The sequence below is a fragment of the Osmerus eperlanus genome, chromosome 4 (genome assembly GCF_963692335.1).
Source record: "Osmerus eperlanus chromosome 4, fOsmEpe2.1, whole genome shotgun sequence".
NCBI lineage: Eukaryota > Metazoa > Chordata > Actinopteri > Osmeriformes > Osmeridae > Osmerus > Osmerus eperlanus.
In genome coordinates, this window is record NC_085021.1 from 15,318,999 (window position 1) to 15,342,110 (window position 23,112).

Here is a 23,112-nt window from a genome sequence, read left to right on the forward strand (position 1 = left end):
TCATGCTGTATGGCTAGTTGACCGTTTCTATAGCAACATAATTGTTTACCATCTCTCTCGCAATTCACTTTGGTGCTTTGTAAAATCCAGAAGTTAGAGCTATACATGAGAGCGCAAATCAGTTTTAGCAACAAATAGGAGGTACGTTTTGTTGCTTATATGCATTTCACTTCCAAACAATTTCTTTGTACTTTGTTTGTACTAATATGCCCGATTTTCCTAGTCATTCGGCGCGTTTAAGTTAGGATAGCTACTGTAGACTAGATAAAGTATTCTGTGCGGTACTATTACTGTCTAGCAAGCAGACCTTGTCTTATGCCTTTACAACTGTAGGTGCGAGATGTCTACCTTCGCGGGTGGGTTGAAACCACCCCCAGGAGAAGGCTTGAAGAACTACCCTGTCCTGCCCCCCATCCCAAACACACCTGTCCAGGACGGTGCTATAGGGCTGACTGGTGCGGAGGAACGGATGACAGTACAGAGGAAACTCCTGCGCCACAGGAGAAGTAAAAAGCAGCAACAGCAGTTGCATAAGATAGTGTAAGTATATTAATGTTGGGTTCTGCTCTCTGTACATGAACCTATTGTACTAATGTGCTACGGTGTTTGTTATCTTACTGTTTAAGGGTTTCTAGTGCAATACAGGCCTACAAACGTGCAAAGGATGTTACACCTACTAGGGCTCCCTTGTCACCCGAGCCTGAGTTTCCTCCTTCAGTAAGAATGCTTTATTTTCAGGTCCTCTTGAATGATTTTAACTGACAACATTAAATTTATTGTTTTTTTTTAATCAATTGCTATAGTCTCAATCTCGCTAGTAATATTTAACATTCCTGTTTCTTTTTATTTTACAGATGAGCAGCAAAGATAGAAAACGAAGAGTAAGAATGGTTCTGGAACACAATATTTGCTCAGATGTCTTTTAAAATATCCCTCTCTTCATGGCTGCATCTTTGTGTTTTTAATTGCAGTTGAACTACATGTTCTTAAAGCAGTGTGTGGAGGGCAGTCCTATTGTGCCGATCCAGCAGCAGTGGCTGGATGCCATGTTGACCCGTGTTCCACCGCAGCTTAGAGAGGGCCCTGGGAGAGATGAGCTGCTGCAGGAACTCTGCAGGGAGGTCAGCGACAACTTCCTCAGCGGAATGGTCAAACACACAGGTTCGCCAACAACCACTGTGTGCTTGTGAGATTGTGTGTGTTTGCGTTTGGATTTGACACTGTCCTAATGTTTGGCCCCTTCAGTAAATTCTGTGCTGGAGAAGCCACAAATAAAGGGTACAGTAACAACAATACAGAGAAGTCCATCAGCAAAGTGAGTTTATTAATGATTCACAACCAGCATCTTCAAAACTATCATCATCATCATCTTGCTGGTAATGCAACAAACATCTTTTTTATTCTAGTTTATAAAAAATTCTCCCCGTACCTTTTTCAGGGTTCTTGATTTCTCCAGACCCTGGCAAGACAGTTTTGTTAGGAGTCGCAAGGAGATCAAGGACAATTTGCACATTCTTCACCCAGTAATGCGCATCATTTTAGATATGGGATACATAACATTCTCCCACCTTCTCTTAGTGGATCTCTCTGACTGCAGGTAATGGATGCATCATTACATTATTAGTGTGATTAACACAAGATTATGGAGAATCTTTTTATCCTTTCAATGTTCCCTTACCTCATATGTGAAATACATTTTCCTCTTACTTTAATATAAAGGTCCACAGGCCCTGTAGACTGTGAGAGTCTGAAGAATAAAGTGGTTGTTGAGTGTGAGAAAATAGAGGAGAGAATCAGGAACACCTGGTTCCCCAAAGTCATCCACCTGCTGACCAGTAAGGACACTCTACAAGGGGTCAGGCCTGAGAAATTGGACTCCTTTTACAACTGTGTCTTTACTCTCATCTCCAACCAGGTAAGAGTAGTTTGTGATCAATGATTTCAAGATCAGAGTTTGGTGTTATTTCAAGTGTAATCAGTCTTATGATGTCAGCTCATAGCCTAATAATAACAATGACAATAAGTTGACGGTTAGTAATTCATGGTTTATAACTATGTTGTTGTTTTTTTCATATCTTTATTCTTTTTTGTCAATTTTTCCACAGCTGAGATCCTTGGTCAAGAGAAGTGTCGAAGAGTTTGTGAGCTTATTTGATCTTTGCAACAACCATCGTTTGCCCTTATTTCGCATGGACCTAACATTTGATGATGAGAAGATGGAATTCTATCCCAGCTTCCAGGATCTTGAAGAGGCTGTTTTACAAATTCTTAAACAAATTACTCTCACCATGCAGGTCAGGATGGGAGAAAATACCATGGAATATTTTGCTAGTATGGTATTGGTTTCACCAATAAATGCTGTTTGGTGTTTCAACTCTAATGTAGCCTCTGATGTCTATATCAATAGAAGGTGCAAACTGTCCAGTCATGGCTAGGTGAGGCTAACCAGTCTTTTGTGGATGCCAAACTGGCAGACCATGTCCTGGTATGGGCACAGACCACTGTGAGGACTGCTGTGAGGAAGAACCTAGAGGAACCTAATGAACACTTTCAGAGCTATGGTGAGGGGCTGACAGGAGACTGTTCTAAAAACCCGTTTTGATAAAAATATTTTCTTGTCACAATAGGCTGTTTTACAGTGTTTCTCATTATTGAAACACTAAATTAACTGGAAACTAAAACTAAAATATATAATATAATCCATGACACATGTCTTCCTCATCTCTCCACAGTTAAAAACTATGACTGGCTGGTCAATGGAGCAGCACAGGCCCAAGTGGAGGAGTTCATGAAGGAAAACCATTCTTTTGATGAATACACTAAGGTAACAGAGTGGAGTCAAATTGACTTTATTGCTGTGAATAGCTTCATGCAACTAGTGTGTTGATGTTTGAGTTTCAACTATCGGTAGTTGAACTTTCTATTTCTTTTCTTCTTAGCAAGTGGAGCAGTTCCGTGTTCTATCCAAACAGATTGTAAGCCTCCCAGCGATCGCCCACTTTGCCATGGTCCGCCTGGACTGTGAGGAGCTGAAGCAGGGACTGGCTAAGAAGGCCAAGACTTTTGCTGAGATCCTTGTGGAGCAACTAATCACTAGCCACCGCGAGCACAGTCTACAGTGAGCTGCATACAGTTGACACTTTGTATTTCCCTTGTCTAGCTGGTTCTTTGATGTGCTTGGAGTCGCAGATTTTCTTTTTGCCTCATTAAACGTTCCCTTTTTGTTCCTTAAAGGATCTGCCAAGAGTTTGAAACCATCAAAGAGAAAGCCCTCAAGGTTCCAGAGACCACCGAGGACATGACAGAGATGATAGCTTACATCAGTCACATTAAGACAAAGGGAATTGAGGAGCTTAATGCAAAAATAATGGTATGTAGAAATCTCAAATTATTTAGAGATCTTAAACAATTTAAACCCAAATCAGTTATGAGTTTTTGTCTTTCCTTTTCTGTACCTCCGCAGGAGACCCACCATAGACTTAACTACCTGTTGGACGTTCACATATTCGATCAAGAGGATCTGCAGCTAAACTCGACAGTTCTTCTCTGCCCATATAATATCGACCCAGTGTTTGAGCTCAATGATGAGGTAATGCCTAGATGCTTCCTAGCCCTCAAAGTTGACATGAGGGTGCTGGAACAGCTCAAGTGCTAATGCTTTGTTCTCCCTAGGTGATGGACAAGGCCAAGCTAAAGGGAGAGCAAGAGCTGCTTGGTCGAAGGGAGAAGTTAATGCTGGAGCTTGATAAGTTGGGGAGAAGGATGGAGGAGTTCGCAGAGTGCTCCGAGTTGGACATGATGCAGCAGGTGCGCTTTCACTGCTATGCCTCTGCCACACACTATCACACTGTCACCAAGGGGAGTGCCAGCTAACTGCCATGATGTTCAGTTGTATTTTGCCTCATAGTTACTTTTTGATTTTTGAACAGTATGTAACAGATGTGAGAACAGTCCAGAAGCGTCTCCAGGATGCTGAGGAGGCTATAGTCTTCATCAACAAAGAAGAAAACTTGTACAAATGGGACCAAACATTTTATCCTGCAGTGGAGGTTATCAAGGAGAGCATCGAACCTTACCAGAAGCTGTTTGGACTGGTGCTGAAGTGGCAACGCACTGAGAAGAGGTTTGTCAAACTGCAGTATGTGCTGCGGATATTGAATAGTTTTTAGTGTGGGTGAATACTGTCAGTAACCAGAACGTAACTCTTTTTTTTTTCTCTTCAGAACAAGGTGAAATGAAATATTTCTACATATCTAACCCCTAATTTTGTTTGAATCCAGATGGATTGACGGCTCCTTCCTGGACCTGAATGGAGAGAGCATGGAAGTAGAGGTTGATGAGTTCTTCAGGGAGATTTTCAAGATGCTCAAGTTCTTCCAGCAGAAGCAGAAGAAAGCCGAACAGGAGAAGGACAAGATGGCAGGAGTGGCTAAGAAGAAACCCGCGGAAGAGGCCGCAGGGAAACAGGAGAGCCCTACAGCACTCATCTGTTCCAGGGTTATGGAGCAAGTTAAGGACTTCAGGGTACATAACTATTAAATATCCATAAATCAAGTGAACATATCCAGTGTATATACAAAATCATGTTTGCTAATGCTAATCGTGCTGAATGTGCGTATGTCACCAGGAGCACATCCCTATGGTGTCCATCCTGTGTAATCCAGGTGTCAGGTCTCGCCACTGGGAACAGATGTCTACAATTGTGGACTATGACCTCACTCCTGACTCCGGCACTACTCTACGGAAAGTGCTCAAACAGAACCTGGCCCCTTACTTGACGCAGTTTGAGGCCATCAGTGCTTCTGCCAGCAAGGTTAGGAAACCGTTTCAAAAGACTCTGTTTACGGAGCACTTTAAGAGATTGACACTTTATTTTTGATACTGTCTTTTTTCACTTCCTGTCTTTTTTTCTCTCTCGTTTTCATCCCTCTGTCTTTGTTTTTTATCTTCACAGGAGTTTTCCTTGGAGAAAGCCATGCAGACCATGGTGGAGATGTGGGAAGGAATCTCCTTCCACTACCACCCCTACAGAGAGTCTGGAGTCTCCATCCTCACAGCTGTGGATGAGATCCAGACCATGCTGGATGACCAGATTGTCAAGACCCAGACCATGAGGAGCTCACCTTTCATCAAGCCCTTCGAGAACGAGATCAAGGTGGGTTCATGTCTGAGCACAGTGAGGTCATGTGGCTAAATCAAGCTCCTATAGACTTCCAGTGTAAGCTCAACCCCTCCTTCTCCCACCTCCCCTGCCTCTTAGTCGTGGGAGGAGCGTCTGATTCGTATCCAGGAGACCATAGACGAGTGGCTGAAGGTGCAGGCTCAGTGGCTCTACCTGGAGCCTATCTTCTCCTCTGAGGACATCATGCAGCAGATGCCCGAGGAGGGACGTCTCTTCCAGACTGTTGACAAGCTGTGGAAGGAGGTCATGAGGCACTGCGTCAAGGACCCCAAGGTAGGGAGAGCTTGTATTGGTGACCTCACTGCTGACTGTCCCTCACGATGAGTGAACTAGCTGAACATGATTGGTTGCTGCAGGTCCTGCCTGCCACCTCTCTACCAGGCTTGCTTGAAAGACTGCAAGATTCCAACAACCTTCTGGACAAGATCTTGAAGGGACTCAATGCTTATCTGGAAAAAAAACGTCTCTTCTTCCCTCGGTATTTAAATCGATACTTTGATACTAAGACCTTTTTTTTATTAACTTGGCATGGCTCTAACATTGCAACATACTGTACTGCCCTCTACTCCAGGTTTTTCTTCCTGTCTAATGATGAGATGCTGGAGATCCTGTCTGAGACCAAGGATCCCCTGCGTGTGCAGCCCCACCTGAAGAAGTGCTTTGAAGGCATTGCCAAGCTGGACTTCCTTCCCAACCTAGACATTCAGGTAGACATTTCTGTCATCAAAAGAGTAATATTTTGAATTAGTCTTGAATAATAAAGTCATGGCTTGTTATCTCCCTTCATGAGTTCACATGTCACACACGTACTTTATGTGGACTTTTTCTCTACCCCTGTTATCCACCGTCTCTCCTGCCATGCAGGCCATGTACAGCAGTGAGGCAGAGCGTGTGCAGCTCATCCAGCTGATCTCCACGTCCGAGGCCCGGGGCGCTGTGGAGAAGTGGCTGGTGCAGGTGGAGGATGTGATGCTGCGCAGTGTCAGGGATGTGGTGGCCCGCTCCAGAGTGGTGAGGACCTTGCACTTCACTACCAACACTAGGACCTAGTGCCTACTATGCATCCTTAATAATAGTGCCATATTAAGGAACTTTTTCGGAGTGTGTGTCAACGTTTAAGTCATTTTCGAAGTTTTTCTGTGCAGGCCTATGGTGAGACACCCCGCAAACAGTGGGTGAAGGATTGGCCTGGCCAGGTGGTGCTCTGCACCTCCCAGATCTTCTGGACCCTGGAAGTTCATGAGGCCATCAGAGGAGGAAAGGAGGTGAGGGAGAGGAGAGGAGAAGCCCACACTGTACAGTCATGATCCTGCATAAACAAATTGCTCATACTGTGTGTGTGTGTGTGTGTGTGTGTGTGTGTGTGTGTGTGTGTGTGTGTGTGTGTGTGTGTGTGTGTGCTATATACAGGGGCTGAATAATTACTATGAACAGCTGCAGTCTCAGCTTAAAGACATTGTGGAGCTGGTAAGAGGAAAACTACCTAAGCAGACCCGCACCACGCTCGGGGCTTTGGTTACCATTGACGTGCATGCCAGAGATGTGGTCATGGACCTGATAGAGAAAGGTAGTGTTCCTCAGCAAACTTAAACCCACCCCGTACCCAGGACTGTCCACATAGTCCAATGTTTCCCCAATCACAAAATATTTTGACTGATGATTTAGGTACTCCCATGTGAATATTTGTATTTGGTGATTGTTAGTTGACTGGATGCTGGTTGTTTGGTGATGCCTCCCTCCTCTGCAGGTGTGTCCCAGGATACAGACTTCCAGTGGTTGGCCCAGCTCAGGTACTATTGGCACAATGAGAATGTGCGTGTTCGCATCATCAACTGTGACGTCAAGTATGCCTATGAGTACCTGGGCAACTCCCCCAGGCTGGTTATCACACCACTGACGGACAGATGCTACCGCACCCTGGTAAGTTCCTAGCAGGGAATACAGACATATACTTAACACTGGTGACACACAAACGTGGGTTGAACGTTGATCTACTTCATGCCCCTCTTTCACTTTTCTTTCCCTCTAACTTGTCTTTCTTTTCCGTCTGTCTTAGATTGGGGCCTTCTACCTGAGCCTGGGGGGAGCCCCTGAAGGTCCGGCCGGAACAGGGAAAACTGAGACCACCAAAGACTTGGCCAAAGCTCTTGCTGTGCAGTGTGTGGTTTTCAACTGCTCTGATGGCCTGGACTACCTGGCTATGGGGAAGGTGAATGGAACTTCACAGTTCTCGGTACTATCGCAGGGTTGGGTTTACTCATGTTTAGTTGATAGGTTTCAATGTGCTGTACTCCTGTTTTAGTTCTTCAAAGGCCTGGCTTCATCTGGAGCGTGGGCGTGCTTTGACGAGTTCAACCGGATTGAGCTGGAGGTGTTGTCCGTGGTGGCCCAGCAGGTCCTGTGCATCCAAAGAGCCATTGAGTTGAAGATGGAGTACTTTGACTTTGAGGGAACCATGCTGAAGCTCAACCCCAACTGCTTCGTGTCCATCACCATGAACCCAGGATATGCTGGTCGATCAGAACTCCCTGACAACCTAAAGGTACTGTAGTCCCTACCTTTAAAACTGGTTTCTATTTCTTCATTGTGGGTTTTGGTTTTATAGTTGGCATTCATACAATTTTTCTGTCAATTGGTCTATCAATGTTACATTGTATTTTTCCCCTGATTTGTTCTTTGTCTCTCGTCGATCACTCCAGGTGTTGTTTAGAACAGTAGCCATGATGGTGCCTAACTATGCGCTGATAGCAGAGATCTCCCTTTACTCCTATGGCTTCCTGAATGCCAAACCCCTGTCAGTGAAGATAGTGATGACCTACAGGCTGTGTTCGGAGCAGCTCTCCTCCCAGTTCCACTATGACTACGGCATGAGGGCAGTCAAAGCCGTGCTGGTTGCAGCGGGAAACCTCAAGCTAAAGTTCCCTGATGAGAATGAAGATATACTGGTTTGTACAGAATAAGAACACCGTGATTCTGAGGCACTGTAAAAAAGCATAAATCTAACCCTAAATACACTAACTGATTTTGGTATGTTGATGTGAATAATGACTTGCCCTTTACTTCCCTCCAGCTCCTAAGGTCCATCAAGGATGTGAATGAGCCCAAGTTCCTCTCTCATGATATTCCGCTGTTCAATGGCATAACCAGTGATCTCTTTCCTGGCATCTCACTCCCTGTGGCGGACTACAAGGTTAGACAAGGGCTTCTTTTTATGAACCTTCTTTTTATTGCAATACTGTGCCATCATCCTGCCATGTGTTTCTTCAGCTGTTTCTGGAGTGTGCTGAGGAGTGCAGTAAAATTCACAACGTCCAGCCAGTCCAGGTCTTCCTGGAGAAGATAATCCAGACCTATGAAATGATGATTGTCCGCCATGGGTAACTTATCGTTTACATCAATCCCCCATGGGTTCAGAAGTCAGATTCTAATCATATTTCCATTAATGAAACATATTCACAGACGTCAGAGTGTTAAATGTGATATTGTGTTGGACACCCGATGAGTGACCTTCGCCCTGTCTGTCTTGTATCCAGGTTCATGCTGGTGGGAGAGCCCTTTGCTGGGAAGACCAAAGTGCTGCATGTGCTTGCTGACACCCTGTGTCTGATGAATGACAAGGGCTATAATGAGGAGGAGAAAGTGCACTTCCGGACAGTCAACCCCAAGTCTATAACCATGGGACAGCTCTTTGGCCAGTTTGACCCTGTCTCCCACGAGGTGGGGTTCTAAATCACCATCCTTTAGTCATCCCTACAAGAAGAACTGTTGAACCAAGGAACCAATTATACCCTGTATCTCCCTGTTGTGTGTCCTTGTGTGTGTGTGTGTGTGTGTGTGTGTGGTACAGTGGGCTGACGGGATTGTGGCCAACACATTTCGGGAGTTTGCCTCTGCGGAGTCCCCAGAGCGGAAGTGGGTGGTGTTTGACGGCCCTATAGACACACTGTGGATCGAGAGCATGAACACTGTGCTTGACGACAACAAAAAGGCAAGATTGTACACTGTAACTCACACTAACATGAAATATACCAGAAGATAACAACCAGCCCAAATACATTTACAATGTTATTCTGTTCCTCCACAGCTGTGCTTGATGAGTGGAGAGATCATCCAGATGTCCAACCAGATGAGTCTCATATTTGAGGCTATGGACCTGTCTCAAGCTTCAGTAAGAAGGCTAACCGCAGAGCACAATAACAGTGTCAACCCCTTATTTACATTGACATTTAGTCATCTAGCAGAAGCTCTTATCCAGAGCGACTTACAGTAAGTACAGGGACATTCCCCCGAGGCAAGTAGGGTGAAGTGCCTTGCCCAAGGACACAACGTCATTTGGCACTGGCAACCTTCAGATTACTATCCCGATTCCCTAACCGCTCAGCCACCTGACTCCCTTATGAACAAGGAGAAGGCATGACAGTACATATCATCTACTTTCTAGCCAGCGACAGTGAGCAGGTGTGGGATGATCTACATGGAGCCTTCCCAGCTGGGCTGGCAGCCCCTGGTGACCTCCTGGATGAACACCCTCCCAGAGCCCCTGCAGGCCCACGACCACAGCTCCCTTCTGCTGGAGCTCTTCCACTGGCTGGTGCCCCCCTCCCTCCGAATTCTACGCAAACACTGCAGGGTATGAGGACATGAGGCCCTAGGACTAGTCCAGACATATATTTGCTGTCTGGCCCATTGAGGAATGTTAAAGTTTTTACCTTGACCCTAATATACCCTGCATAGACTGTGTAGTGAGTTCTGATTGGTTGTGTCTTACAGGAAGTGGTTTCCACCAGTAACAGTAACGTAGTGGTGTCCCTGACTCGTCTATTTGAGATGCTGCTGACAGAACCTGTGAAAGAGGATGCCGGGAACAAAAACATACGGACCTGGATCATGGTAATGCTTTCAAAATATGCTTGTGTACTATAGCCCTGAATTTGTGCTCTTCATCCAGGTGTTGATATCCTAATCCCTTTTCGTCTGTGTGTCGCAGGCGGCATTTGGCTTCTCCCTGGTGTGGTCTGTGGGGGGCAGCTGTGATGCAGACAGCAGGGAGAGGTTTGATGATTTCCTCAGGGAGATCCTTTTGGGAAAGTCACAGCAACACCCCATACCTGCATCTGTCTCAAAATGGGAATGTCCTTTTGAGGAGAAGGGTCTGGTCTATGATTACTCCTATGAGGTATGATAATGTCACAATTCTGTTTCATTTTGCCTCTTTTGGGGGGTAAGCCAAGTTACAATGAAAAAAATGAGCTCCAATACTCTTTTAGTTCAAAGGAAAAGGCAGATGGATCCACTGGAATGAGTCAATCAAGAACATCAATCTGGGGGATAAGAACACCAAAGTCCAGGACATCATTGTTCCTACCATAGATACGGTCCGCTACACCTACCTCATGGGCTGCTGCATCAACTATGGAGTGTAAGCATACATCAGCAGCATAGGGTTCACATACTGTTGCTGTACAGTGCGTGCTAGACTGTGCTCTCTAAGCAGGCCTCTGCTGTTTGTGGGTCCTACCGGCACTGGGAAGTCTGTCTATGTGAAGGAGAAGCTGATGAACAACTTGGACAAGGACCGCTATCTGCCCTTCTTTATCAACTTCTCAGCTCGTACCAGTGGAAACCAGAGCCAGGTCAGCACTTACCACCTGTCAAAAGAACCCTGCCTTCACCATTCCGTTTCTGTATCGAAGGTTTCAAACATATGAAGGCCAAAGACAATACTAACTTAGTCTCTGAAATGATTCGTCTGTGTGTAGAACATCATCATGTCCAGGCTGGATAAGAGGAGGAAGGGGGTGTATGGTCCGCCCATGGGAAAGAAGTGTGTCATCTTTGTGGATGACATGAACATGCCGGCGCTGGAGCAGTTTGGGGCTCAGCCTCCTGTGGAGCTCCTTCGTCAGTACTTTGACCATGGCAACTGGTGAGGACTGGGGGCCGCGGAGATACCACAGCTAGATATGTTGTCAGTGAACTATCCATTGAAATGATAACAGGGATTGTTCCCGCCAGAATGTCCAAGTGTTCCTTGGTTGTTTCTTGACAGGTATGACTTGAAGGACACCACCAAGATCACTCTGGTGGACCTGCAGCTCATCTCTGCCATGGGGCCCCCTGGTGGTGGAAGGAATGCTGTTACCCCTCGCTTCCTGCGGCACTTCAACATCTGCGGCATTAATGCCTTCAGTGACGATACCATGGTGTGCATCTTCTCCAACGTGGTGGCATTCTACCTGAGGAACAATGAGTTCCCTCCAGACTACTTCACTGTGGGTAACCAGATAGTTGCTGCCACCATGGAGGTGAGTCCTGAAGAGATGCAGGAAATATATATTTTAAAATGATTCCATTGACTACAAAAAAAACAGCTTGTTTTTTAATGAGGTTGACTGAGGTTAGATATGAAGTTAGTCAACACATTCAATGATCATTCTCCTTCCCTGCAGGTGTACAAGAAGGCCATGCAGAACCTGCTGCCCACACCAGCCAAGTCCCACTACACCTTCAACCTGCGAGACTTCTCCCGTGTGGTGCAGGGCTGCCTACTGCTCAAGAAGGAGTCTCTGGAGAACAAGCGCACCATGATACGCCTCTTCGTTCATGAGGTGTTCCGTGTCTACTATGACCGTCTGGTGGATGACAAGGACCGCGCTTGGCTCTACAAGCTCATGAACGACATTGTCAGAGACCACTTCAAAGAGAACTTCGAGCTGGTTTTCGAACACCTGAAGCAGGACAAAAAGACTGTGCGTAAACATAAAGTGTATGAGGTTTCGTGAGGATAGGTGAAGAAGTAAAGAATAATATCCGCAGTGCTTTGAAACTTCTAGAATGCTTTGCTCTTTGTTTACATTGTGTATTTCTCTTTTCAAGCTGTGCGAAGAAAACATGTGCAACCTCCTGTTCGGGGACTACATGAACCCTGACCTAGAGGACGACGAACGTCTTTATGCAGAGGTGCCCTCCATGGAGATGTTTGGCCAGGTGGTGGAGCTCTGTCTGGACGAGTACAACCAGACGCACAAGAACCGCATGAACCTCGTCATCTTCCGGTAACGCTTCTCCCTGATGACAAGCTGCGGTCCGTCACACAAAGTGCATTATATCAATACAGGAAAACAATGGAAACATCTGTATGTAATCAGTCAGACGTAAAAACGAAGTACATATTCCTACTGTATGTTTGTGTGCAGCTATGTCCTGGAGCACCTGTCGCGCATCAGCCGTGTGTTGAAGCAGCCGGGGGGCAACGCCCTGCTGGTGGGGGTGGGGGGCAGCGGGCGTCAGTCCATCACCCGTCTGGCCACCTCCATGGCCAAGATGACCCTGTTCCAGCCCGAGATCTCCAAGAGCTATGGCATGAATGAATGGAGGGACGACCTCAAGGTCAAAGGAGGAGAATATTCCACTACTATTCTACATACGGACATTTTTGAAAATGCACTTACTGTATACATGTAGTGTATGTCTGCTTCAGGCCTACTTTATCACAGAGCTACGTGTGTTTTTGGCAGGTGTTTTGTTGATTCATTCTCCCTCCTGTCTTCTTCCATAGTTGCTCTTTAAGAATGCAGGGGTGAAAGGCCAGAAGACAGTGTTTCTGCTCACCGATGCTCAGATTAAAGAGGAAGCCTTCCTGGAGGATGTGGACAGTGTCCTGAACACAGGAGAAGTGCCCAACCTCTTTGCTGTGGATGAGAAACAGGAAATCATAGAGGTAAGGTTACCTACTGTAGGAATTCTCAGTCCATATCAGAAGGTATTTGGTCAAGAGAAAACTAGGAGCGGAATGTCTTTCAAAATCAAGGCAGCTTGATGGTTTATTCAGCAAAGTAGCAGTGGTTACAAGAATACAGAAGAATGCTAGAGACGTATCTAAAATCCCACACATATTTATAGTCAACATGAACACATTTCCCATCCCTCCTTCCTCCACAATCTCCCAATACTGTCAACAAAATTTACACAGTCAGCTCCCCTTTTCCCTGTATTGCTCTGTGTGCAAGTTTCCTATCTCTAATGTCAGCCCGACCTGTTCCCCGTGTCCTTCTGTCCACATGTCAACAGACTCGGATGAAAACAAAGGTGATCGTTCCTTTTTCGTTGTGGCCCCTACTCTGTGGAATAAACTGCCAATTTTTATCCCCCACCACCGAGACATTTAAGTCTCGTCTTAAAACATATTTATATTCTTTGGCTTTCGAGTCAGTTTAGGGTCACTCGTGCTTATTGTAATTGTGTTGTTTGTCTGCTGATCCTACTTATTGTTGTTTTGCCTTATCTGATGACCTTGTACAGCACTTTGGTCGGCATTGGCTGTTTTTAAATGTGCTCTATAAATAAAGTGACTTGACTTGACTTCTCTCCCTAGCTGGAGCGTAAGTTTGCATGCTGAGTTCTCAGAGGAGCAAACTATTGACCCTGGCCTCTCCTTTGAGGTTGTCTCTGTCTAAAGCTTGACAGTTCCTTTTCTTCCTTTCTTTGATTATTTATTACAAAGGAATGTGTTATTCCCAAACTCGTGGCTCCACTCTTGTTCACTCATGGTCTGACTGTCTCTCTGTCACAGTCAGTGGCCTGCTTCGTTACTTATGGGGATTCTTACATGTTGGCCAATAGGTCATGAGGTCAATCCATTTTAGCCACGACACCTACCTACCGAACCACACCCCATCCTCCCCGTTTACCTTGCTCTTTATGTTTGAGGAAAAATGACATCAACAACTAAGTAGTCTTTGATGTGTTCTCTCTCTCCCTCCCCTGTCCGTCCCGTCCCCATGCCCTGTCTGTCCTCCCCTCCCTGTCCTCCCCTCCCTGTCCTGTCCTCCCCTCCCTGTCCTGTCCTCCCCTCCCTGTCCTGTCCTCCCCTCCCTGTCCTCCCCTCCCTGTCCTGTCCTCCCCTCCCTGTCCTGTCCTCCCCTCCCTGTCCTGTCCTCCCCTCCCTGTCCTGTCCTCCCCTCCCTGTCTTGTCCTCCCCTCCCTGTCCTCCCCCCTCCAGGCGGTGCGGCCCATCGCCCAGGCTGGTAATAAGAGTGTGGAGTTCAGCCCTCTGGCTCTGTTTGCCTTCTTTGTGACGCGCTGCCGGGCAAACCTACACATCGTGGTGGCTTTCAGCCCCATAGGAGACGCTTTCCGTAACCGGTTACGTCAGTTTCCTTCACTTATCAACTGCTGCACCATCGACTGGTTCCAGGTACACATGCAGGAACAATATACACTGCTTTCCGAAAAGCAAACCTACAATGAGGAAGCAATTATGCGTCATCAAATGCGTCATCAATTGTAGCAGCACATTCACCATGTAACACTTCTGTTTAGATGAAAAGATGAATAGAGGTTAAGCAGATTGATTTACAGTATAAAAGAATAAGAATCATGATAATGGTAATTGGATGTTCTTGTACGTCGCTCAATATCCATCTCTTAATCCCTCGGCTATGAATTGTCCAGCCTTGGCCAGAGGAGGCGCTGGAGCGCGTGGCCAACAAGTTCCTGGAGAGCCTGGAGATGAGTGAACGCGAGAGGCAGGAGGTTATGCCCATCTGCAAGACGTTTCACACCTCCGCCATCGAGCTTTCACACAAGTACCAAACTACACAACAGATTCTACTCTTTATGGTTCAGTCCTGTGACAGAAACAGACATGCTGGTGATATCGTGACACAAAATTATGTTTCTAACGCTAGGTTCCTGTCTGAGCTGGGTCGGCATAACTATGTCACCCCCACCTCCTACCTGGAATTGATTGCTGCCTTTCGTCAACTCCTCACCAAGAAACGAGACACGGTCATGATGGCCAAGAGGAGGTACACCAACGGTCTTGACAAGCTGGCCTTCGCTGAGTCTCAGGTACAGGACACACCTCTCACTCATTAACATGTGTACAACACCGTTATGTTGTTTTAATAGCTTACAGTACAGTAAGCATGTCAGTATTTAGTCATTCCATAGGCTCTGTGGATTTGTGTGTCTGTAGGTGGGTGCGATGAAGAAAGAGCTCGTGGATCTGCAGCCCAAGCTGGAGCAGGCCAAGATTGACAACACCAAGATGATGAAGGTGAAACACACACTCATGAAACACACACACAATGACATATTGTTTCTTTTGTTGCCGTCTCAAAGTGCATGTGCAACCTTCAACGCTGCTCCTGATAAGGGCATGGCCTAAATGCAGCTTGGCGTGGGTTGTGTTTCAGGTGATAGAGGTGGAGTCGGTACAGGTGGAGGCCAAGAGTAAGGTGGTGCGTGTGGACGAGGAGGCTGCCACTCTGAAGGCTAACGAGTCCCAGGCGCTGAAGGACGAGTGTGAGAGTGACCTGGCAGAGGCCATACCCGCCCTGGAGATGGCCCTCTCTGCCCTGAACACCCTGAAGGTACACATGGCTGCCTCATTTGACTACCAGAGCAGTACCGCAGTGTACTAACACACATACATGCAAGTGCAAAGTGTAAATTAAAGGGCCCCACTCCTTCCAGCCCTCTGACGTCACCATTGTGAAGTCAATGAAGAACCCTCCATCTGGTGTGAAGCTGGTCATGGCTGCTGTGTGTGTGATGAAAGATTTAAAACCAGACAAGATTGCTGATCCTGCAGGGACTGGTCAAAAGGTGAGGCCCTGTCCATTCAATGATAACAGCATGCAAACTGTCTATGTTTAACAATTTTTTAATTTTATTTTAATTAATTAATTTTTGTAAAAAAATTAAAAAATAATATATATTTTTTTAACAATTTTTAATTATTATTACAAACATGCAGATTCTTGACTACTGGGGTCCAAGCAAGAAACTTCTTGGAGACATGAATTTCCTCAGAGACCTGAAAGAATATGACAAAGACAACATTCCTGTAAGTTCATTTAACCTCTCATCCAAGCTGTACCACCCATAATGTATGAACATATATTTGAATGACCTCTCCTCTTTTTCCACTCTCAGGTGCCAGTGATGCTTAAGATCCGAAGTGAGTACATGACCAACCCGGACTTTGACCCCACCAAGGTGGCCAAGGCCTCCTCTGCAGCCGAAGGCTTGTGCAAGTGGATCACTGCCATGGAGGTGTACGACAGAATAGCCAAGGTGGAGTGACCGGAACCTTCTATCTCTTCAGGCAGCGCTCCTGTCTCTGCAAGCCTCTCTTTTCCTATTCCACTCTTCACTCACTCACTGTAACTCTCTACTGTCGATCTGCCCTCCTTCCTGCCTCTCTCCTCTGACCTCTCGTTCGCTCCCCTCCTGTGTGATGCAGGTAGTTGCCCCTAAGAAGGCCAACCTGGCGGAGGCCCAGCAGTCCCTGGCCACCACCATGGCCCTGCTCAATGAGAAGAGAGCTGAGCTGAAGGAGGTGGAGGACCGCTTGGCCTCCCTGCAGAAGACCTTTGAGGATAAGACGGAGGAAAAGGCCCAGCTGGAGTTCCAGGTGGATCTCTGCGCCCGCAAGCTGGAGCGGGCTGAGAAACTGATCGGTGGTCTTGGAGGAGAAAAGACCAGGTGGGATTTTTGATGGTGGAGGCGATGATGATGAGAATGAAAGTGATTTGTCTGAAGGACTGACTCTCCTCCACATTGCGGTCCGTCTACAGGTGGTCTAAGGCAGCTGATGACTTACAGAACACCTATGACAACTTGACCGGAGACGTGCTCATCTCAGCTGGGGTCATTGCCTACCTGGGAGCCTTCACTGCAGGTTTCAGACAAAACTGTGCAAAGAAATGGACACAACTCTGCAAGGTATCATTTCTACCTCTCTCAGTAATGGTTTCTGATCGTCTGTGCGGTAGTGTGCATCACTGGCACTTGTGCATCACTGGCACTTATTCTCCACACTTATCTCAAACATCTCTCTCTCCTACGCCACTAGACGAAGAATATTCCATCATCTGATGACTTCTCTTTGAGTAAGACCCTTGGAGACCCCATCAAGATCAGGGCTTGGAATATTGCTGGTTTGCCCACCGACAGCTTCTCCATCGACAATGGAGTGATTGTCAGCAACTCACGCCGATGGTGATTCCCTCTCTTTTCACAGTTGACATAATGACATTACTCAAAACACCCAGTCCTCACTCTCTCTCTCTGCACTGTCTCTCTCTCTTTATCACTCTTTCTTTCTCTCTTTTTTTCTCTGTTTCTCTTTTTCTCTGTATCTCTCTCTCTTTCAACAGGCCCCTCATGATTGACCCCCAGGGTCAGGCCAACAAATGGGTGAAGAACTCAGAGAAGGACAACAACCTGAGTGTGATCAAGCTGACGGACGGGGACTACATGAGAACCCTGGAGAACTGCATCCAGTTTGGATCCCCTCTGCTGCTGGAAAACGTTGCAGAGGAGCTGGACCCTTCTCTGGAACCCCTGCTGCTCAAACAGATCTTCAAACAAGGTTAGGGTTAACAATTCACTCATGCGGTAAACGTTTCACTCAAACGTTTATTAGATAAACAAGATGCAGACTAATATATTACATGTATTTAGTACGATTATAATTGTATTGCCAATTGAAGTATAACGGAGTTTTGTCTGACACAAGGGGGTATGGAATGTATTCGACTTGGGGAGAGTGTGATTGAGTATTCCCGAGACTTCCGATTCTACATCACCACTAAGCTGAGGAACCCCCACTACCTGCCGGAGCTGGCCACCAAAGTCTCCCTCCTCAACTTCATGATCACCCCAGAGGGGTTGGAGGACCAGCTACTTGGTATCGTGGTCGCTAAGGAGAGGTGGGCACACACAGACACAAACCTTTCTCTGTTTCTCCCTCCCTCTACTCTCAAGTGACGAGTGAGCGTTGGTACTACCTCCGATTGTCATTTCCCTTTTCCCAGGCCCGAACTGGAAGAGGAGAGGAACGCCCTCATTCTGCAGTCTGCAGCCAACAAGAAACAGCTGAAAGAGATAGAGGATAAGATCTTAGAGACGCTGTCATCGTCGGAGGGAAACATCCTGGAGGACGAAAGTGCCATTCAGGTCTTGGATTCAGCCAAGATCATGTCCAACGAGATCTCCAAGAAACAGCAGGTGAGTTTGAGGTCTCCGCAGAGAGAGGAGGGAGACAGGGTGGATCTTTGGTGACTCTTCTGCCAATCTAACCTCCTCTGACATTCCAATCCCCAGATAGCAGAGAAGACCGAGATCAAGATAGCAGAGTCAAGGGAGGGCTACAGAGCCATAGCCAAGCACTCATCCATTCTGTTCTTTAGTATTGCTGACTTGGCCAACATTGACCCCATGTACCAGTATTCTCTTGGCTGGTTTGTTAACCTTTACATGAACTCCATCCAGGACAGGTGAGACATGAACATTACAAGGGACATAGGCCCAGCTATTCTGGAGGTTTTTTTACATTCAGGATGCTCTGTGGTGGAATAATTGCATGTTGCTTGTGTTGCAGTAACAAGTCTAAGATCCTGGAGAAGAGGCTGCGATACCTGATTGACCACTTCACTTACAACCTGTACTGTAACGTGTGTCGCTCCCTGTTTGAGAAGGACAAACTCCTCTTCTCCTTCATTCTCTGCTCCAACCTTCTTCTGTAAGTCTCTATTTCCCATCGCAGAGGAGCCTTCGGTTCCCCCGAACCGATCTGTCCGTTGGATCTGTTTTAAAGCGGATCTATATACACGCGTAGTCTGCATACATTCTATTGAGCCTCCACTGTTGTTAGATGGCTTGTCTATGATCTCCTGCAGAGCGAAGAAGGAGATAGAGTACTCTGACTTGATGTTCTTCCTGACTGGAGGAGTGGGCCTGCAGAACAACACACCCAACCCTGACCCGTCCTGGCTGCAGGACAAGAGTTGGGATGAGATCTGCAGGGCCAGCGACCTGCCCAACCTCCAGGGACTCAAGTAGGAGACCCAGCTACCGCCAGCCTGTAGTGTCGCTTAGTACTAGAACTCTGTGTATGACAAACACCCATCTGCTTGATGGTTACTATTCGCCAATTCGTAAATCTTGGTCATTATGGCCTCATACATTGTCATTGAGCTCTGTTTTTTCATTCCTCTATGTTAACCTCTAACCCTCATTTTGCAAGGGAGAGTTTCACGAAGAACCCAGAGATGTTCCTTACCATCTATGACAGTAAGGAGCCCTACAACACCCACCTGCCCAAACCCTGGTGTGAAACCCTTAATGACCTGCAGAAGATGATCATATACCGTGGCCTCAGGCCCGACAAGGTTAGAAAAAAGAGCCTTTTTGTCAAGGCAACTGTTCCATGATATACACCTGAAATGAATGTTCATGTAGTACTTTACTGTCATTTGTCAGATTGTACCAGCCATCAACAACTATGTGACTGAAAAGCTGGGGAGGAAGTTTGTGGAGCCCCCTCCCTTTGACCTGAGTAAGAGCTACCTGGACTCCAACTCTACAATCCCACTGGTGTTCATACTGTCTCCAGGGGCTGACCCCATGGCCAGTGAGTGCTATCCCGCTAAACCAACACACTGTAATCTTTTAGTGTTGCCAGACTGCACACATGTGTGTGTGTGTGTGTCTGCCATATATGGTTCATGAATGCTTTAGTCAAACAGATTTGTCCTCATTTCTCATCCAGGCTTACTGAAGTTTGCCAATGACAAAAACATGGGCGGCTCAAAGTTCCAGGCCATCTCTCTGGGTCAGGGCCAGGGTCCCATCGCTGCTAAAATGATCCGTACGGCCATGAAGGAGGGCACGTGGGTGTGCCTTCAGAACTGTCACCTGGCTGTCTCCTGGATGTCCATCCTGGAGAAGATCTGTGAGGACTTCAGCCCCGAAACCTGTCACCCAGAGTTCCGCCTGTGGCTCACCAGCTATCCCTCCCCCAAGGTAGGCCTCAGCACCTGGTAGGCCCCAGCCTAGTGAGATGATGAGTCTGCAGTATAATCACACAGCATCTTCTATAAGCAGCTCAGATATCGCAGTGATAACAGCTATGTTATTGTACATACAGCACCATTAATGTGGCCTCTGCCTCCCTCCCCCTATGGTCAGTTCCCAGTGACCATTCTGCAGAACGGTGTGAAGATGACCAACGAGCCTCCCACCGGCTTGAGACTGAACCTGCTGCAGTCCTACCTGACAGACCCAGTCTCTGACCCTGCCTTCTTCAGCAACTGTTCTGAAAAAGAGCTAGTGAGTGTGGAGGTCAAACACACACACACACACACACAGAGTCACATACACACATACTATGTTTAATTCTGGTGTTTTGCTCAGGTGTGGGAGAAGCTCTTGTATGGAGTGTGCTTCTTTCATGCTCTGGTTCAAGAGAGGAAGAAGTTTGGGCCCCTTGGCTGGAACATTCCGTATGGCTTCAATGAGTCAGATCTGCGCATCAGCATCAAACAGCTGCAGGTAATTGCACACACTCATCAACCATCCACACATCCATGTGCTTGTCCATCGCAAGTTGCTCTCTCACCATCTCTCTCCCTCTTGGACTCCCACAGCTGTTTGTGAACGAGTATGATAGTGTGCCGTTTGAGGCCATCACTTACCTGACTGGGGAATGTAACTACGGGGGCCGGGTGACTGATGACTGGGACAGAAGACTGCTCATGACCACCCTGGCTGACTTCTACAACAAAGACATCATAGAAAATCCTCGCTACATCTTCTCGCCCAGCGGCAAATATTATGCCCCTCCCAAGTCTATCTATGAGGACTATATCGAGTTCATCAAGGTAGGGACTTAAGAGGGGTTTTCAGTGATGCTGTTTTAGTACAATACATAATTTTGTCTATAGTCTGTTCTATTTCTAGTCTATTCTGTACGATGAAGTATTAGATTCTATGACAGACTGGTTGTACGATGTCTTCTAGAACCTTCCTCTCACCCAGCACCCAGAGGTGTTTGGGATGCATGAGAACGTGGACATCTCAAAGGACCTGCAGCAGACCAAGTTGCTGTTTGACTCCCTGCTGCTCACACAGGGAGGGGGCTCCAAGGGAGGGGCCAGCTCAGGAAGTGACAACACACTGTTCGAGATTGCTAACGACGTCCTCACTAAGGTGACCAGTTCTTGTCAAATATTGGTGTTTTGTCCATGTTTTACATTTTTGTCATTTTTAAACTTACCTAGCTCCTTTTTTCCCTGTAGCTTCCAGCTAACTTTGACATTGAGGCAGCCTTGATGAAGTTCCCAGTTATGTATGAGGAGAGCATGAACACTGTGTTGGTGCAGGAGATGGAACGCTACAACACGTAAGATACAGCATAGAACTGAAAGTGAAATAGATCAATTTATGGATAAACAAACCTCTAGGTTCAAATGGGTGAGTCTATCTTTAAGCTTCAAATTATAGCTGCACTTTCTAGGCTAACAGGTTTACAACTGCCATGAAGGAATAGTTACATTCAACTTCTGCAATCATGAACAAATACAGGATGTGCAAAGAAAAGTTTCTAAAGGTTTGAAAAAAGTTAGATTATGAAACAAAAAGTCTTCAGAAAGCCCACTAGTGTGGTTTTCCCCTCTTGCCCAGGTTATGTGTCACCATTCGTGTAAGCCTGCAGAACCTGCAGAAGGCCATCAAGGGTCTGGTGGTGATGGATGCTGAGCTGGAGGCCCTGTCTGGCAGTCTGATAGTGGGAAAGTTGCCAGAGAAGTGGGCCAAGCGCTCCTACCCCAGCCTCAAGCCCCTGGGTAGCTACATAACAGACTTTCTTACCAGGCTCAAATTCCTGCAGGTCAGTATGTTTATATCACATCCACTAATGACATAACATTAGCTAAGGATATTTTTTATTTCACCCTCAATGTTGTTTTTCAGAGGGAGGTCAAATACATGCTTGAATCAAATATAAAACAAATATGATATAATAAAAACAATCACATTTGTTTTTCTATGGATTCCAGTGGAAAATAGTGACAACTGGTGCATCAGGTAGTGGTTCATCTCACTTTAATACCAGTCTTTTGTGATGTGTGTGCCTGTAGGACTGGTACAAGACCAACAAGCCAAGCGTGTTCTGGCTGTCCGGCTTCTTTTTCATCCAGGCCTTCCTCACGGGGGCCATGCAGAACTACGCCAGGAAGTACTCCATTCCCATCGACCTGCTGGTCTTTAGCTACGAGGTCTGCTCACACACTCCACATGTATGATCCCTCAACAGCCCCCTGTGTTACCCATAGCTGACCTCCCCTGCCTCTGCACTGTTACTCTCTCCCCTCTGGAAGGTTCTTCCCATCGAAACCTCCGACACAAGCCCTGAGGATGGTGTATACATCCACGGTCTGTTCCTGGACGGGGCTCGCTGGGACAGACAAAAGTAGGTTAATGCTCCATTTTATATTACGTTTTTTTTAATTAAGTTTAATTAAGTCTGTTTTTGTGCTCTTCCCTGTCAACAGTGGAGTCCTCACTGAACAACACCCCAAAGTCCTGTTTGACTCTGTCCCCATCATCTGGATCAAACCCAGTAAGAACACGTGGAAACTAAACACTACCTGATGCACCCGTTGTCATTGTGTTATTTAGGAGTTTGTTCGGGTGTCATCATTCTCTATTTTCTTCCTCTCCCCACAGCTCAGAAGGATGGGACGGAGCAGTCCCAGAGCCTGTATGTGTGCCCACTGTATAAGACCAGTGAGAGGAAGGGCACCCTCTCCACCACAGGGCACTCCACCAACTTCGTCATCAGCATGATGCTGCCCACCAACAAGCGCCTGCAGCACTGGATCAAGAGAGGAGTGGCCATGCTGTGTCAGCTGGATGACTGAAACTGGAAGTCACACTATTTCATACAAGCACTTTATGCCGTCCCACTTGGGATTCATGTCTTTTGGTGGATTCTTTATTCACAAATGAACCCTATTAAAGACATTTACAACTACCTCAAGTTGTGGCTTTGATGTTAAGAGTATTGTGTGTCATATGACTGTGTGCGTGACATCCTCTGCCTCTTGGCCATAGAGAGGACAGTGTGTCACTGTGTG

General features: G+C 46.6%; 2 protein-coding genes across 2 annotated transcripts in view; one reads left to right on the top strand and one right to left on the bottom strand.

Moving 5' to 3' along the window:
* The window catches only part of LOC134019097 (glucose-induced degradation protein 8-B homolog), a 51,722-nt gene that overhangs the window by 2,830 nt on the left and 25,780 nt on the right, over positions 1–23,112 (bottom strand). The window lies entirely within an intron of this gene.
* On the top strand, positions 341–23,003 carry dnah12 (dynein, axonemal, heavy chain 12). The gene is made up of 72 exons (XM_062460519.1): positions 341–475; positions 972–1,161; positions 1,246–1,315; positions 1,439–1,597; positions 1,720–1,915; positions 2,106–2,294; positions 2,408–2,561; positions 2,733–2,824; positions 2,940–3,118; positions 3,235–3,370; positions 3,464–3,589; positions 3,673–3,807; positions 3,930–4,123; positions 4,281–4,524; positions 4,628–4,813; positions 4,955–5,155; positions 5,261–5,455; positions 5,539–5,660; positions 5,754–5,889; positions 6,047–6,193; positions 6,328–6,447; positions 6,593–6,749; positions 6,930–7,102; positions 7,239–7,391; positions 7,485–7,724; positions 7,882–8,127; positions 8,253–8,372; positions 8,450–8,559; positions 8,716–8,899; positions 9,030–9,170; positions 9,267–9,350; positions 9,624–9,812; positions 9,953–10,072; positions 10,170–10,358; positions 10,450–10,601; positions 10,677–10,815; positions 10,942–11,108; positions 11,232–11,487; positions 11,632–11,931; positions 12,059–12,237; positions 12,379–12,571; positions 12,741–12,902; positions 14,184–14,378; positions 14,636–14,769; positions 14,872–15,034; positions 15,162–15,242; positions 15,382–15,558; positions 15,662–15,793; positions 15,945–16,034; positions 16,124–16,264; positions 16,434–16,675; positions 16,768–16,915; positions 17,046–17,191; positions 17,350–17,564; positions 17,712–17,904; positions 18,010–18,202; positions 18,299–18,471; positions 18,576–18,716; positions 18,874–19,032; positions 19,221–19,365; positions 19,457–19,607; positions 19,746–19,999; positions 20,165–20,305; positions 20,390–20,527; positions 20,623–20,856; positions 20,996–21,184; positions 21,274–21,377; positions 21,659–21,863; positions 22,114–22,251; positions 22,354–22,445; positions 22,528–22,595; positions 22,703–23,003. Exons 1-72 carry the CDS (start codon positions 341–343, stop codon positions 22,894–22,896), a joined length of 11,736 nt encoding a protein of 3,911 aa, XP_062316503.1. The 3' UTR covers positions 22,897–23,003.

Bases quoted from the DNA above. Each gene is read 5' to 3' on its own strand.
- dnah12 (XM_062460519.1), top strand. From the start codon at position 341: ATGTCTACCTTCGCGGGTGGGTTGAAACCACCCCCAGGAGAAGGCTTG. The intron at 2,295-2,407 runs GTCAGGATGGGA...CTATATCAATAG, and splicing joins AAATTACTCTCACCATGCAG to AAGGTGCAAACTGTCCAGTC. The intron at 15,559-15,661 runs GTACACATGGCT...CACTCCTTCCAG, and splicing joins CTGCCCTGAACACCCTGAAG to CCCTCTGACGTCACCATTGT.